General features: G+C 49.0%; 1 protein-coding gene across 1 annotated transcript in view; it reads left to right on the top strand.

Annotated features, from left to right (window-relative positions):
- Positions 1-654: 654 nt before the first annotated feature.
- Positions 655-16,668, top strand: part of LOC119195747 (A disintegrin and metalloproteinase with thrombospondin motifs 20-like) — a 34,473-nt gene continuing 18,459 nt past the window's right edge. The window contains exons 1-18 of the mRNA XM_062562996.1: positions 655-660; positions 2,826-3,061; positions 3,171-3,352; positions 3,990-4,126; positions 4,254-4,371; positions 6,388-6,483; positions 8,115-8,281; positions 8,441-8,570; positions 8,963-9,089; positions 9,185-9,395; positions 9,633-9,797; positions 9,935-10,105; positions 11,009-11,128; positions 11,486-11,593; positions 12,925-13,089; positions 13,413-13,682; positions 14,942-15,103; positions 15,207-15,383. Of these exons, the coding sequence (XP_062418980.1) occupies positions 655-660; positions 2,826-3,061; positions 3,171-3,352; positions 3,990-4,126; positions 4,254-4,371; positions 6,388-6,483; positions 8,115-8,281; positions 8,441-8,570; positions 8,963-9,089; positions 9,185-9,395; positions 9,633-9,797; positions 9,935-10,105; positions 11,009-11,128; positions 11,486-11,593; positions 12,925-13,089; positions 13,413-13,682; positions 14,942-15,103; positions 15,207-15,383 (2,748 nt within the window). The remainder of the gene's footprint in view (positions 661-2,825; positions 3,062-3,170; positions 3,353-3,989; positions 4,127-4,253; positions 4,372-6,387; positions 6,484-8,114; positions 8,282-8,440; positions 8,571-8,962; positions 9,090-9,184; positions 9,396-9,632; positions 9,798-9,934; positions 10,106-11,008; positions 11,129-11,485; positions 11,594-12,924; positions 13,090-13,412; positions 13,683-14,941; positions 15,104-15,206; positions 15,384-16,668) is intronic.

Raw genomic sequence — 16,668 nt, 5'->3', positions numbered from 1 at the left:
CTCCTGTTTTACACTTTTTCAACACAAAGAAACAACAGGAATATGGAACTGTCGGCACGCCTCGGGCTTGAAGAACGTGTCGATGTGAATGCGGTCGACGATCAAGGACGCCGATTGACTCTTTGTGAGCAACACAAAGGATGCTGATCCAGTGACCGGCTCCGTGGCTCTCTGTAGCCGCTGGCCTCCGGGTCGAGGTGTTCGATTAGTTATAGTGCGTCGTGACTTGAAATGGAAATTCAACGGCGGTGGTCCATGTCGCGCCGCAGGTGACCTCCGACGTCTCGGGGTTTTCTGCAGTCTGTCTTAATTAAGCACAGTCCAGTGGACACACACACACACACACACACACACACAACCGCACAAAAAAAAAAGGTGAAGCCTGTTGGAAATGAAAGAGCGGAGGGCTTTTTTCCAAATCGGCCGCCTGCCTTCTCATTCCTTTACGATGATGTACGGCTTGCGTTCAGAAGATGAGGCGATTACAGGGCGCCAACTTCCAAACGGTTTAGGAGCTCAGAGCAGATGCTGCTGCTGCTGCTGCTGCTGTGCTTGGGTAATATCCCCACTGTCCGGGGGGGGACAGAGTCTCTGTGGCTGTACGGCGGACGCGAGGTGAAACTGTGGGTTTGAAGACATGCAGCGGTCGGTGCGATGTTGGTGAGTCTTTGTGAAAGCCCTAATTTGAAACATGTGCCGGTCAGCAGCCCTGACCGGTTTCTCTCAAGAGGCCTTCGAATGTCTCACCACATTCCCAATTGAGGACACATTTGGACAAACGTCCCGGGAGGAGAGTCTGCCTGTGTCCTCGCGCCCTGTTTGAAGCCTTTCACCCCCGGCGTTCTCCGAGGGTCTGTTCATGCACTTTGGAAAGAGAGGCTAATTGGAATTGAGCGTGGCCCCCAGATGCCTCCAGACAGCAATCACTCTCACACTTAATGCACATTCACAGGAACACACACACATACACACACACACACACACACGCGCGCACACAGTCATGTGCTCACACATACATCATCTCACACAGATGTTCTCCCCTCTCTTCCACTCCCCCCTTCTTTTTTTTTTTGCTTCTTTCTTCTTTTCACCTTTTCAAGCCAAACAAAACGGTTGTAAACACAGGGTGCCAGTGGGGGGAGGGGTTGGGGGGGGGTGTTGGAATGCCTCGGCGGCTTACACAGGCTTTTGGTCCACCCTGACAGGCGGTCCGCCTGGTGTTGGACGGCTCTCCTCGCTTTCTGCCGGCTGGATGCACCGTGGTGGTCCCTTCCCCATAAGGGGGATGAGGGGGGATGGGTGGCTGAGGTGTATCAGAGAGACCCTAAAGGGAGTTGGGGTGGGAGGGGGGGGGGGGGTGCGAGAGCTATAAGGGGAGAGGAAACTCTTAATAAAACTTTTAAAAGTTTTTTAGGAGGTTACTACGACACGCACCTGTTTGCCTTTTCGTAACATGGAAGCAATTTCCACTTTTATCACGTTGCTTTTAGTCCCTTTTATTTGAAGACCTTTCTAAAATCCAAATGATCAGCGGCCTTATTTTTGCATTTACAGTGGAACGGGACCGGAAGAATCTCAAACCAGGTCGCCACAGTCCACCCCCCCCCTCACCCCCCCGAAGCTGTTAACACCTGTCTGTCATCGTGCACAGACTTTACACACTAGACCAGGGCAGTAGAGGCAGGCTTTTTACATGTGCTCGTCTGCACTTGACTTTTGACTCTTTTTGCAGGTGTCCACTGAAGCTTATGGCTGCAAGTTGTGAATTCATTTGAAAGAAGACGAACTCTATTCATATCCTCCCCGTTTTCCTAGTGTAGTTATGAAAATCCACTGAAGTCGGAGTCTTTTTTTCACCTGGAGGAGCGGATGGAATATCTTGTAGTGGAGCGGGGCGTGTGGCCAGTTTCAGATGATAGCAGTGCCCTTTCCCGTCCTTGTGCCGGGGGGGGAGGGGGGGGGGGACGACACGGGGAGACGGAGGTGTCCGCGAGAAGCATCCTCCTTTGCCTCCCAGCAGATAGACTCGGCCCCCGAACGGGCACGAAGTTGAGTTCCTGATTCTGAGCCAGTAATGAACTTTGTTCCTCTTGTTATCACAACTCTAGAGTTTCCTTATCGTGGTGCCACGGCTCCCTGTGCCTGTGTGTACTGTGTGTGGCTACGTAGCCCAGACAGACGCCGTCTTGTCCTGCATTCTTTCGGTGAACAGGACCCTTCGGATATCTCAGCCAATGAGAAGGGGATTTGGTTACACACAATGGGAAGTGGGCCTGCCGTTGCTTTGCTTGTGAAAGCAGTGTTAGCGCTCCTTGGCAAAAGGTTGGTTAGAGGGTGCGCTCCTTGTTTTCTATGTTAAAACGTGGGTCCACTCTGCCGCATGAAATAAAAATGATGTAATTCTGTCTTTACCAGACGAGCCTAACAAAACAAATGGCACGGCGAATGGTTTTCATTTTGATGAAACATTTTCGTGTTGACAGAATGTCAATTTGTCAATGACGCCAGGCTTGAAAAACTCTTCACGAGAAACAGAGAGCTCCCGAATAATACCACCGTATGATGTCTAAAAGAAGAATTGACTGACGTGAAGGTGTTCTACCTCATACTGTACGTCTCCGTTTGACACTTCCCGTCCTTTTCTGCCGTCCACCTCCTCTTATTCTTGTCCGCGTCCTTCCTTCTCCGGTTTCTCTTTGGACAGCTGGAGGAGCTGGATGGCTCACTTGAGGGGGTAAACAATAGCAGAATTAGGATTTCTTTCAAGAATATAGCGCGAGATGTAAACAGAGGATTAGGAAGGAACCGATGAGCACCGCTCCCAGCTGTGCCTGCATGTGCTTCTGCGGTCTGTGTTTGTCTTCGAGGCCCGACGCAGCTGCGCTCATTTTTTTGCGTTTCTGTTCACTCTGCAGTACTGCAAGCACGGCATGTGTGTGAACAAGGAGTTCGACCTGCAGCCGGTCCACGGGGAGTGGGGTCCCTGGGGGCCCTACAGTGTTTGCTCCAGGTCCTGTGGCGGAGGAACCCGCAGCACCGCCCGAGACTGCAACAAGCCCGAGTAAGAAAAGCTCAGGCTTTTATTTTTTTTTAATCCAACCCATCATAGATCGTTAATGTGTGTCAGACTCTGAACCAGGAAGAGAAACGGTCTCGCCCCCTGCCTCTAGGCCCAGAAACGGCGGGAAGTTCTGCGTCGGCCGCAGGATGAAGTTCCGCTCCTGCAACACCGAGCCGTGTCCGCGGGGACAGAAGGACTTCCGCGAGGAGCAGTGCTCGCACTTCGACGGCAAGCACTTCAACATCAACGGGCTGCCTCCCACCGTCCGCTGGGTGCCCAAGTATAGCGGCAGTGAGTACAACCCGCGTGGCCCCAAAGCTTCGGCCCCCGAGCCGGAGCTGCAGCACTAAAGGTGTTTGGTGCGTTCAACGAGAAAAAAAACGGAAGTTCGAGTGTGTGTGTGAAGAACGTTTGTAGCTACTGCTTTCACCTTTTAAGTTGAATTACTAAAAGTAATGAGCTTTTGCACAATATTCTAATTTTTCGAGTTTCACCTGTAAGCTTTCATGTCGGAGAAGACGACGGAAAAGGTCGGAAGTTAGAGGGTTCCTTCGGGTTGCGTGCGTTCTTCGTCTTGCCGATAACAGCTGCAAGGGTTACGTCTTTAGGTGACCCCAAAACAAGAGCAACATTAATCAACACGCAGTCCTTCCATATTAACTTCCTGGAAGCTTTACCCTCCTCCAGCAGAGTCTCATTATTTTTATTATTATCTGGCGATACATTCTCCCAAACAACGGCTACGAATTTGGCAAATTATAGCAAATGTCATATGAACATTGCAAAATAAAAGAAATGTGTTTTTTATTCATCAACATGTGTAAGTAATCTTCCGGGTCTTTCATCTCATCATTTGTACCCTACTAATGTCTTCAGCTACAGTGCAACTTTTTCCACAGTTTGTTTCCCCCTCTCTCTCTCCGTGCAGTATTAATGAAGGATCGCTGTAAGCTGTTCTGCCGGGTCACTGGGACCATGGCGTACTATCAGCTGAAGGACCGCGTCACCGACGGCACGCCATGTGGACCAGATACTTACGACATCTGTGTTCAAGGCCTCTGCAGGGTATAATAATATAAACACACACACACACACACACACATTACACTCAAACTAATTTACATCTGCTGTCACGGCATCACATTCACGTTAAAGCGCGGCTTTACGTAACGTTCCCAAAACCCGTCTTCAGCAAGCGGGCTGCGACCACGTTCTCAACTCCAAGGCCAGGAACGACAAGTGCGGAGTGTGCGGCGGGGACAACTCGTCGTGCAAGACCCTCTCGGGGACCTTCAACGATGCTCAGTACGGTGAGTCACAGAGCTCGGGTTACCGGGGGGGGGGGCGCTAAACTAAATAGCTGACCTTTCTCCAACATTAAACTCAGCAGCTTCTGCAGAGCGACCTTCTCTCCGATACGCAGCGAAACGTAGAAGGAGAAAGAAAGAAGGTTGCGATGTCATCTCTGGTTTTGTTTTAACATATTAGGCTTAGTAAAAAAAAAAAAAAAAAATATGCAGAACACAAATGTTCCGCAGAGCTTTTGAAAAACTGATTTTGCCCCCTCCCACAGCTTTTTCGATGCAAAGCCAACACCGCCCCTTTTGATTTGTCCTGCATAATGCGGGGGCCAACTGCTTGATTGCATGCAAACCTTTTTCAGGTCTGGGCAGCGAAACAACTTTTGCATCAGCATGGAGGCCCCCGGGTGCGGCAGCCATCGCGTTTACTCTTACGCGAGCTCCAGCGTCTCTTATCCATCTGCTTTCTTTCTGCGCTCCGCTTGGGGGGGGGGGAAACAGGCTCTGAGGATTGTGTCCTTAGCGAGGCCCGCCCACCGGGCTGGACCTTAGGAAAGAGAACTGGAGCTTGGTTTCTCTCTTCACTTCACACCACAGCGTTTCTTTTTGTTCTGTATTTTGTTTATTTGTGGTTTCTAAATCAAGTCCATGAGTAAAGTTTGTGAACGGTGACCTTTCAATTGACACAGACATTTTGTGTCCATTCATTTTGTTCATAAATGCATTTTGCCATCCTGTCCTGTCCCCGGTGTTATACACACAAGTACTGGTTGCAAATAATGTTTCAGAATAAAAGAATGGTAATAAATGCAAAGCGAGCAGATCTGTGTGAGCCACAGTGTGACCTCAAATGGAAACGTTTGAGTATACGGTGTCTGTATGTGTGTGTGTGTGCGTGTGTGTGTGTGTGTGTGTGTGTGTGTGTGTGAGAGAGAGAGAGAGAGAGAGAAGATTTACACGGCTGATGAGAGGTAGATATGTAAACCAAGTGCTGCCCCCGAGTGGCTCAAGGTGTCAAACTATCATGTGACACCCACCAACGCCTTTTACCTCCTCCATTCAGTTTGGGTTTCTTCCTTAAAAGCTGCAGGTGAGCAGTTACAGGGCCAAATTCTAAGGCTTTCATATTGGAAGAACCAAGCGATTATTCACTGTTACGTAACTAACAAATTAACCTCCACGTTATGTCATCTCCTATTTTGTCACGATTTTATTGATTGATATGATTTATTATTTACCATGGATGGAAGTAACAGCTGCTCATAATGAGCACAGTGCATTATGGATGGAACTTCCTCCCCCCGTAATCCATTCAATAATATTTTTTCTAATCATTAAAGTAGTAGAAAAGTAACCGTTTCTTTAACTTGTGCATCATCTTCATCATCTGAAGTTACTATAATGAGCAGAATGTATGCTGGGACACTTGACATGGCAAAATACTTGGACTTACTTTGCACGCTCATGCCGAAAATTTTATTTTTTTTACTTAAAAAGGCTGAATTTTCCCAATGTTGAATAATTTATATTTAAATACTAATACAATTCGGACAATTCTGTTCTAAAAAAGTGTTTAGCTTACATACCTTATTTCACACTCAGCCCCCCCGGTCACGCTCAACATTTGCATTTTTATTGTCGTGTCTCGGCTTTCAAACACTCCCTCTCCCTCCTGCGCGTAGTGTGTGTGTTAGTTTATCACGGGACAACAGGCCGGTGTAGTAATTACAGGCCAAAGGTAGGTCCAGGGAATGATTACATGTTATTTCACGGTCGGGCCCCTGAGACTAAAACAAGGCCTCCTGCGGGTTATTTGAGAGGAGTAGAACCTTTTTCTTTGTTTTTACAAGTGTGACATTTAAATCCCCAGTTTTTGGAAGTTTTTGTGTGGCATAGTGAAACTATTATGGATATTTTAAACCGGGGGGGCGACCAATCAGTGCTGTTGTTGTGTCTGCTCGGTCCCCTTTTTGAAGCCTAATACAATTTGTGTAACTTTTTCCGACTTCTACTTTTCGTCGTCAGGCTACAACACAGTGGTGCGGATCCCAGCCGGAGCCACCAACATCGACATCAAACAGGTCAGCTACTCTGGAAAGCCGGAGGACGACAACTACCTCGGTGAGTGTGCCGCTGCTCGCGTGTGTGTGTCTGTGTGTGTGTGTGTGTGTGTGTGCGTCTGGGTCAGCGTAACAGCGTAAGGTTTTCTTGGGAGAATCGATCCAAAGTGGAGGAAGTCAAACCCAATGATTTGGTTCTCATCTCATAGGTCAATGCCATTATCCGCTGGCATGACCCCCCCACGCCACCCAAGCTTAGTGACCCAGAGCCGCAGAGGTAGGCTTTTTAGCGAAGGAGGGCAAGGAAAACGTGGGCAAAAACCTGCTCTCAAACTGTTTTTATAAGGGAAAGAAAACTGTCATTTGTGCTGAGTGTGTATGGAGGAAAACGAGGAGGGGCGCTGCTCCATCTGGCTGCTTGGGAAAGCAAATGGAGTGTCAGCCCCTGAGAAAGATAAATGAGGCAGCAATAGGTGCTAATTAGAGGCATGTGGAGGCCAGGCCGCATGAAAGTGGATACAGGGGCGCAGGGTTAGATGGACCCAACGCGCGCCCAAGCGTGCGCGTTTCTGTGTGCGTGTGTGCTTGCACGTAAAAGAGGGAGGGAGACCAGAGAGAGGGGGGGTCGGGGGGGGGTGGAAAGAAAAAGAGAGAAGGAGTTTTGCCAATGTTGTAGGGGTGGGCGCCCATTTTCTCATGGTTCAAGATGTTTTAAGTCAAATTGTCGGAGAGCACATCTGGCAGGAACTGGCTGCCACGGCGCCGTGAGAAGCCGAGGGCCACAGCCACACAGCGCACGAGGGGTTCCCGCGCCACGCGTGGTCGGTGTCTTCCTCAGTCGGGCTCGTACGGCGCGAAGACACATTTTTTTAGAAGATCACCGCACTCATGATTAAAAAAAAAAAAAAGGAGAGTGTGAAGCTCTGTCCTGCTGAAACTTTTTTTTTTATCTCTATGACGTGTTTTGTTTTATATGATACATCTTGTCTTTTGTTTCTACTAAAGTCTTTAACTCGCTTACTTGGTGCAAGAAGACTCCTCCGCATTGGGTCTCGTATTACAAGACAAAATGACATTTTATATATTTTCTGCAAAAAGTCAGTGATGACAACCAAAGTCTTTCGATCCTTTTTCCAAACCCCCAGCGACCCCACAGTGATCTCATGGAAAATGAGACCCAGTGACTTGCTGGCATCCAACAATTTGTAGACTTAAATGAATACAAAGCTGCTTCTGGGGATTTAATCACATACATTGTTTCAGCATGCTCTTTCAGGGAGGAATTAACTGCATGTTTCTGTTCAAGAGAGAGAGAGAGAGAGAGAGGTGGTCAGTGTTCTTTAGGATTTATATTGTAGTTGGCCAACTTTGAGTGTGTGTAACATGAGTGTGTGTGTGTTTTTGCATGCACTTGTTGGTATTTGCAGTCGGCGGAGATCTTTTGTTTGCCTCACAATGTCACTCATTAAGAGGAGTCACGCAGTCTAACTCCAAATAACTGCAATTTAGTGCCACCAGGGTTTCAAGATACCTCCCCTGAAACACTGGCTCTGCAGAACAATAGTCTAGTAGCTCAAGGACAGTTTACTTTAAATAATAAGTGCCTCGTCTCATAAACATTCCCAAATCCGCAAAAACCAAACATTCCTTCATTTACATTAGAAGCTGGTTTGTGTCCATTTCTCATTGCAGCGTTATCTGACAACCTGTCCAACTCTGTCCTGAATGGGAACTTTGTGGTGGCCATGTTCAAAAGAGAAATCACCTTCAAGGGAACCGTCATCGACTACAGCGGCTCGGACACGGAAGTGGAGCGCATCAACTGCACGGACCGCATCGAGGACGAGCTCGTTCTGCAGGTGAATCCGTTATCTTTCCTCCTCCTTGATCTCTGCCTCTCTCCCTGCAACGGTTTACTGTCTTCTAACCTCCGCCTAACAGCCTGATATCTCTCGGTGGCCTCAGACAAAATAAGGGCCCGCCTTTTGACCTTGCCGTTCCCACCATTGTTCCCGCAGGTCCTGTGTGTGGGAAACCTCCACAACCCAGACGTCCGTTACTCCTTCAACATACCCATCGAGGAGCACAGGGAGCAGTTTGTGTGGGAGCCCTCGGGCTCCTGGCTCGACTGCAGCCGCATCTGCCAGGGTAGGACCCCCCCCCCCCGCGTGGCCTCCACGTTTGCACAAATGAGCAATATGACTGTTTGTCTTTGGCCCGAGCTGAATGTTAAGGTCCCGGACACTTGATGTATCAGCAGTGTAATGTAACTTTAATACAATATGACACACACACATGACGTGAACAAAAAATGGATTTCAAAAGGCACTCTCCTTCTTCCATAAAGTCTCCCTTTCGTTCGGGCCCTTAACCCGACTAAGACCCTCAAATTTCTCCTTTAAAAGCAAGCTAGTCAGGCTCCCAGTGGGAGCAGTGGGATTCAGTAAGGATATTTGTGGGGGCTGCATGATGAAGGACTGGATGTGTACGCGGTACCAGACGTCATGTGACTCCAACCCCCCCTCGCTCGCTATGTGCAGGAGAGCGACGGCGGAAGGCCGCGTGCGTGCGCAAGAGCGACCACCTCGAGGTGTCTGACCAGCGCTGCGAGCACCTGCCGCGTCCCGTTGCCGCCGCCGAGCCCTGCAACCCGGATTGTGAAGTCAGGTGCGCGTTGATGCACAAATTTCTGCAGCCCACGCGGCCAAACCCCCCCACCCCCCCGGTCTCCTCACACCTTCTCTCTCTCTCTCTCCGCGCAGGTGGCACGTCGCCGGGAAGAGCGAGTGTTCCGCCAAGTGCGGCCCCGGCTACCGCAGCTTGGACGTCCAGTGCGTGAAGTACAGCCTGAGGAAGAGACAGAGCGACCGGATGGAGGCCGGCGCGTGCGGAGACGCCGCCAAGCCTCAGACCAGGGAGCCGTGCCACGGGGACTGTCTGCTGAAGAGCTGGCAGTACGGCGCCTGGTCACAGGTACGTTCAGTGGGGGGGGGGGGGGGGGGGGTTGTTACACAGAGCGATGGAACATCGAGAAGATAAAATAGGCCCCTGGTCAAATGAGATATTGTTAAATATTTCCCCTTTTTTTTCAATCCAAGTGAACGTACTGCAAAGGCTGTTTCTGATCTGCACTTTCATCACTTTTGCCACTTTGACGTTGTAGAGAGCGAATTAAGTGGGGCTGAACTTGTGTGTTTGTCGCACGCGCAGTGCTCCAAGACCTGCGGGCGCGGGAGCCGCACCCGGGAGTCCTACTGCATGAACAACCGGGGCAGGCGGCTGGTGGACAGCGAGTGCGGCGAATACCAGCGGCTGGTCACCGAAGCCTGCGGCGAGCAGCCGTGCCCCAAGTGGACAGGGAGCGAGTGGAGCGAGGTGGGGAACTAAAAAAAAAAAAAAACCCAGCGCTAGCACTATATTTCCAGGCGTGTTGTGCAGTATTAAGGTGTTGAGATTTTTTTGTTTTGCGTACTGTGATATTAATGACTTCTCCTCCACCTTTTCCCACCCAGTGCCCGGTGACCTGTGGGAAGGGGACGAGACACCGCCAAGTGTCCTGCAGCACGGGGGCCGGGCAGGAAAAGCTAAGCGAGCACCTCTGCGACCCGTCCAGCAAGCCCGCCTCCGTGGGCGGCTGCGAGCTGCCCGACTGCGCGTCCTGGCAGGTCGGCGTCTGGGGAACGGTGAGTCTCCCCCCCCCCTCAGATGTGCACACACACACACACGGGGGGGGCGGGAGAGTGGCTGGATGCAGAGGGCCCAAGGAAATGGGCCGCACGGAGCAGGCCGCTCCTGACTCAAATCTGTTACTTGATCTGTATGTGTGTGTGTGTGTGCGTCGCCACGGAGAGTAAAATGTGGTGCGTATCATTGACGGTGTATGTTTCAAGTACGTGTGTGTGTAAGTGTGTGTCTGTGTGTGTGTCTGTGCGCGCGTGAAACCTTATACATCGGCAAGTTACGGTGGAGCGTGCTCCGACTCCAGCTGCCATTTCCTCCACGGTGCTTTCGCTTTGCCCCTGACATCCTGAAGACTAAATCTGACACTCAATGTGCACACACACACACACGCTCTCTGACACACACACACAACCGCTCGCTAAGATTCCAAATATTTCTGTATGGAATCAGCTCTGTTTGGGTAAAGCACAAATTGAGTACAACCTGCATGAATGGCACATGTTTAGTCTAGTTCATACTGTTGGGTCTAATGCCCCCCCCCCCTGTTTGTATGAAGTCAGATCGGGGTATTTACAGAGCTGGAATATATCAGGTTGTTAATGCCTGGGTAATTATAATTGGCTACTCAAATAAACCAGTCCTGTGGCACCTCCTCTGCTGCCATGTTGTTCCTGAATGTGATTGAGGTAGGAATTGGGTAAAGGGTCGATTATGTCGGTGTGTACGGGGACGCATGTGCTCATTAATGCGTGTGTGTGTGTGTGTGCGTGCGTGCGCGCGTGTCTGACCCAGACCATGCCGACCTAAGAAATGAACCTCGACATACTTGGGCAGAGTCTGAGACAGCCGGCGGGCCTCCATCTTCCCGCGTTTGACGCGTCTCCGTATGTTTGTTTGTCCCTCAGTGCGCGGTGACCTGCGGCCATGGCTACCAGATGAGAGCGGTTAGGTGTGTGTCGGGGCAATACGGCGACACGGTGGACGACAGGGAGTGCAACGCCGCAGCGAGGCCTAGAGACAGTCAGGTAAAACAAAGGAAACTGACACTCACCGCAAGCGCCACTTGGATTTGCGATTTTGTCTTCAGTAAAGAGATTAAAGATATTGCACTGATGAGCCTTCAGGCTCCAGATAGGTGATATCTTCCTCGGCTGTTTGTGCGTTATAGACATACGTCAAATACGTGATGTCATCTCTACAAACTTTTCTTTTCGTTTTTATTTGTTTGTTTTCTTTAACTGAATTGAATCGAATCCAAGGGAGGAATGAAATGGGTTTTTTTTATTGTATTTTAGATGCATTTTCTCGCGTTGCTTAGAAAAACGCAGTGACGCACGACCCGAGTCATCACCCCGACTGTGTTTGCGCGTTGTTTGTCGTAGGACTGCGAGACGCCGGCGTGTCCCTGGGCCTCTCCGGTTCAAAGCACGGCTCGTCCTGATAACTTTGCTCGGATCGTGACCCAGTGGAGATACGGCTCCTGGACTGCGGTAGGAAAAACAACAGAGCACATTACAGTCCAAAGAATATCCAAAAGCAATGCATTGTTTCCTGTGTGTAGCTTGTAGAGAAATGGTCCACTGGGCTTTGGGATTCTGACTTTAACACTCAAAGAGGCAAAAATGAGAATGGCAGAAAACGTTTGTATAAATACATGTGTGGCTTTGTTTTTGTTTTTAATTTAAGGAAACCACACTCCAATAATGTTGGCTCTGCCACATGGTACCAGATCGACAAGTTAAACTTTATTGTGCACCGCGGCATTCTTTCAGATAGCACATACTGTACAGGACCATGATCCGCTTTGGCATTGTCTCCTCTACCCCACTGCTGCATCCACACACACACACACACACACACACACACACACACACACAGGCTCCACTGTCTGGGCTGAGAGGCCCCTCTGTCTCTCTCTGATACTTTGCATTGTTACCCGTCGCAGATGAAAACCAGATTTCATCTAAACACGAGTCTACGGTTTCGAGGATTGAGCCCCGTCTGTCAATCCGTACGTCGGCGTGAGCTCACATGTCAAAGAGGCCAGCGCCAGTGTGGTCTCACAGACACACACACACACACACACACACACACAGATCGCACGCACACATCCATGCAACACCCCCCTCGAGCAGCGGAACTGGGATCCTGTTTAAAGTGATATGAGAGGGATACAAAGGTGGCTGCTGGAGCTGGAATTAGATATTCACCCCCTCACAAGTGTTTCCTGTGATGTCCCTGTGACACGGCAGTGGGGCAGCTACAATAGAGTGTGAGCAGCTGGGAGCCGATCAGGATAAAATCTCAAATGACGCGTTATCTGTTTCCCGGAGTAAGACAAGCCAGGTACTTATTGCAATTGCAACTGACAATCAACCTGATCCTGAGGAACAGTTGTTCTCTTTGATAAGAATGACTCATCCTCATTGAATGCATCTGCAAAATGTCTCGAATTGGGCTTTTTTGCATCACGCTGGGAAATACTTTCGCCCACAGGAAGTGATTCAGCGTTTCCTCACCACCCGCAAACAGAGGAATCAAAGCATCGGGAAACCGGATATATTTAGTATTCATTAAAGAAGCAAAAGGCCATTTAGTCATTTCAAATTCAAACACAATTGCAGGCTTTCAATACAACTTCCTTCTGCTTTATCTGGGTATTGATTTGTCTACTACAGGGTCAATGGAACCAAGGATACCTGATATGTATTGTACACTATATATATTTAACTTATCACCAATCTGGGCTGCCAGCTGTTGCACAGCCTGCATGTCGCTCGACACGAGACAAATATTGATCTCATCTCCGCTCCACCTCCAGTGCTCCGTGTCCTGTGGAAAGGGGACGCGGGAGCGCTACGTCAGCTGCCGAGACGCCCGGGGAGGAGTCGCTGACGAGTCGCACTGCACCCACCTGCCCCGGCCCCCCGAGTCCTCGGCCTGCTTCAGCCCCTGCGGCCAATGGCGCGCCGGGGAGTGGTCCCCTGTGAGTAAAACAGCAAAAAACAATCAATCAATACAGATGTTTCCCAATTGCAGAGACTTTCGATATTTCGATAGTTTTGATTTGTGAAGAGAGTCCCACCCACTCTGACGAGGCTGCTGAAAGCAGTGGTGGCATCGGCATCCTTTCAAATGCAAAAGCCCAAACTGTCATATTTAGTAGCTCTCTGCTCCGCTTACGTCCACAGCTACACACTTTAACCTTTAACGGGGCGACACGTGACACAGGGCTTCACACCATGAAGTTTTCAACCGTTTCAACATTTGTGCCACCTCGGTTTCCCTGTTGTCCCCCCCCCCCCCCAGTGCTCGGTGACCTGTGGCGTCGGAAGAGCCACCAGGCAGGTGGTCTGCTCCAACTACCACCAGCCGGTGGAGCGCTCCTTCTGCGACCCGGATGAGCAGATCGCGACGGAGCAAGAGTGCACGGCGGCGCCCTGCCCCTCCGTCTACAGCCGCCGGCGCAGCGATGAGCAGCCCTACGGGTACCCGCAGGACCCCGGGCGCCACCCGGGCCACAGCAGCTGGAACGTGCCTTCGGCGGACAACCAGTGGAGGACGGGACCCTGGGGCGCAGTACGTCACATGGGCCTTAGGGGGAAATAGGGCAGAAAACCTTTGTCTGGCGGTACAGTCATTATAGTTCAGTTAGGTGGTTTAGTGGGGGGTTTTTTATGGATAAAGATTGTTTATCGTCACGCACAAAGGTGTCTGTGTGTAAACACATTCTTGTGAACACGTTCCCTTGAAGGTAGCAGATGTTTCCATTTACATGGGCAGATGGCCATAAAGCACTTTATAAACACCATCCATTTGGCTGAATTGTATCTAGAACTAACAAACCTAAAAGAGGCTTCGGGCTCCTAATTCTCTTAATGTCTTTGGCCTTGAATCAAATTGTCAAAAACTTGGTCAGGCTTCAGGTCTTTATCGTTTAACTATGTCCGGTGTTTTCAGGTCTGGCAGGAATCTGTTCATTCAACTATAGGTGCATGGCGGCAGTTTGGGTTGCGTCTCCCGTGTGTCGTTATTTTGGGTTTCGGTTTTGGAATGAAATTCTAAATCGACATGCTAGGTAGTGCATGAGTTAATCTCATCCACAATCACTTGTTAATCCCTTTAAGTTGATTAAATCATTGCACTTACATGGAATTCCCTTTTTCAGCCTGATTTTTTATCTATGGTAATGCCAGAGGATATTGGTGAAATGTTGCACTTACGATTGGCATTTTATGTTTCAGTTATTACATCAATCAATCTCGTGACTCGGGAGCTAGATTTGACATTTTGAATGAGATGTGTTCTGTGGGGCTTAATGTGGTTTTTCAAAAACACAGAGCAGCGTTCGTCCCAGTCGAGTCCTGCTCAGTCTCACCCTGTGCCGTCCTCCCTCAACACACGGCACAGGGCATCGCATGTGCTCACTCCCATCGGCAGAGGGGATGTGTCATCCTAATTGGATGCAGAGTGCACCCCGCGGCCCCCCGCCCCCCCGCCCCCTTCAAGGCTGTGTTGTTGAGATCGGCTTTTTATGGACCGAGGTTTTGAACAGTGTGGCTCTTTTTGGTCTTTGTTACTTTAATCAGATGGAAGACGAGTTCTTACTATGGCCGCGATAGACTGATAGAACCTGCTCTATCATTCTGTTACACAGTAGAAAACTTCTATTCACCACTATTTTACGCCGAAAACTTGAAAAGTAAATTCATTCAGAAGCTCTAGACAAGTATCCAAGTATCCTTTTTAACACAGATAAGAAATAATAATTGACACACGGCAAAACTTAAACGTTGACGTCCCCCCCCCCCCTCACCGATGGAGCGTGTGCTCTGCAGTGTTCCAGCACCTGTGCGGGCGGGTTCCAGAGGCGAGTGGTGGTGTGCCAGGACGCCGACGGACGCAGCAACAGCTACTGCGACGAGAGGGTCAAACCTGACGAGTCCAAGCGCTGCGACTCGGGACCTTGCCCCGTGTGGAACTTCGGTGTCTGGGGAGAAGTGAGTTTTGGGATTCGACGGTCCGAGACCTACTATAAGCATCACCTTACGGTTGTTGTATTATACAATAAAGACATACTTTCCGCCTTTGCCTCCCCCTCAGTGCACACAGACCTGCGGCGGCGGAAGGAGGACCCGCCTGGTGGTTTGTCAGAGGCCCAGCGGCCAGATGCTGAACGTCTACAACTGCGACATCCTGGACAAGCCGCCCGACGTGGAGCAGTGCAACCTGCAGCCCTGCCCAGGCTCCGCCTCCTGGCAGCGCCGACCATGGAAGCCGGTACGATAGTCCTAACCTCGTTTTTTTTTCCCCCTCGTCACTGTGAGTGGATGTGTGGTGTGTGCTGAACATGACCTCAAGTCACGCGTGATCCCGAGCGTGTTTTTTTTTTTTTTTTTTGCCCGAAGCCGTAGGGGATCCCCAAGTGAGCGCTGAGTATCAAGCGCCACGGGTGGTGGACCAGCTGCCAGGCCCACCCAAACGGGCCCTTGCAGTGGCATGGTGCTGATTAGAATCATGAAAAGAAAAAGAAAAAAAAGAAATGCATAAAAAAACAACACAATGCTGCTCCACTCAGGGGATCACTGAGAACACACGGATCCCATTTTGAGCCGAGGCTCCAAATTAAGACCCACAGATCAGGAACAGTGTTGTTCAACAACGCCACATACCTATAACATATAACATATTTATTTCATCCATGAGGCGTGAAGTAAATGTTCTTTGTTGTTGTTGTTGCTGTCTTGTCCCTGTATTCGAAGTACACAAGTGTATATTTGTGTATAAGATTTAATATTATGAACTTTATGGAACAGCAACAGATGACTGTCGGTGTATTTTGTATGTGTATCTTTGTACAGTATGGTTTTATTACTGAATATTTTATTTAATATTTTGCTGGTGCTCTTGGTCAGACCTCTCGTATCTCTTTATGAGTAAATACAGTTTGTACAGAGGAAAATATTTTCATTTGTATTATTGATCTTTTTTACTCAGTTGAAATGCAATTTAGAATGGCTTCTTCTCTCCTTCATCTTTGTCAGTTTAAATCATTTAAAAGAAAAGAAAAAGAAAATTAAAACAATAACCCAAAAATGTCATTTAAGATTCCTTAAAAAATAACCACTATAGGAAATTATTTTTCTAATAGATATTCAATATTTTAAGTACTAATAAAGTATATTTTATAATATATGATGTAGTCTTTATTACTTAAGAAAACAAATTCTTATAAACTGTTTTCTTATGTCACAAAAACAACGGTTTGTCAAAATAAGCTGATCAAAACGGTGGGATTTTTAGATTTCGTCCTGATGTCTCATCAATGAAAGGAAGTCAGTCGGAGGCTCAGTCGAGTGATTCTGCAGACCGCCACAAAAACAACTTTCATTTATAGTCACTTTGTTATTACTTATGATGCTATTAAACGTTATAGTGGAACATATAGAGATATATGTCCAGACTATGAATGATGGATTTTATTTTGTTAATGCTACGCAGTGTCACTGCAGCTCATTGAGTACAGTGCAGTGAGCTGCTCTTTTTCAGCTTTCATCGTTGTCCA

Source organism: Pungitius pungitius, chromosome 6 (assembly GCF_949316345.1).
Source record: "Pungitius pungitius chromosome 6, fPunPun2.1, whole genome shotgun sequence".
In the NCBI taxonomy this organism is placed as follows: domain Eukaryota; kingdom Metazoa; phylum Chordata; class Actinopteri; order Perciformes; family Gasterosteidae; genus Pungitius; species Pungitius pungitius.
The sequence above is the reverse complement of the archived record's forward strand: the minus strand, read 5'-3'. Positions and strand labels throughout refer to the sequence as shown.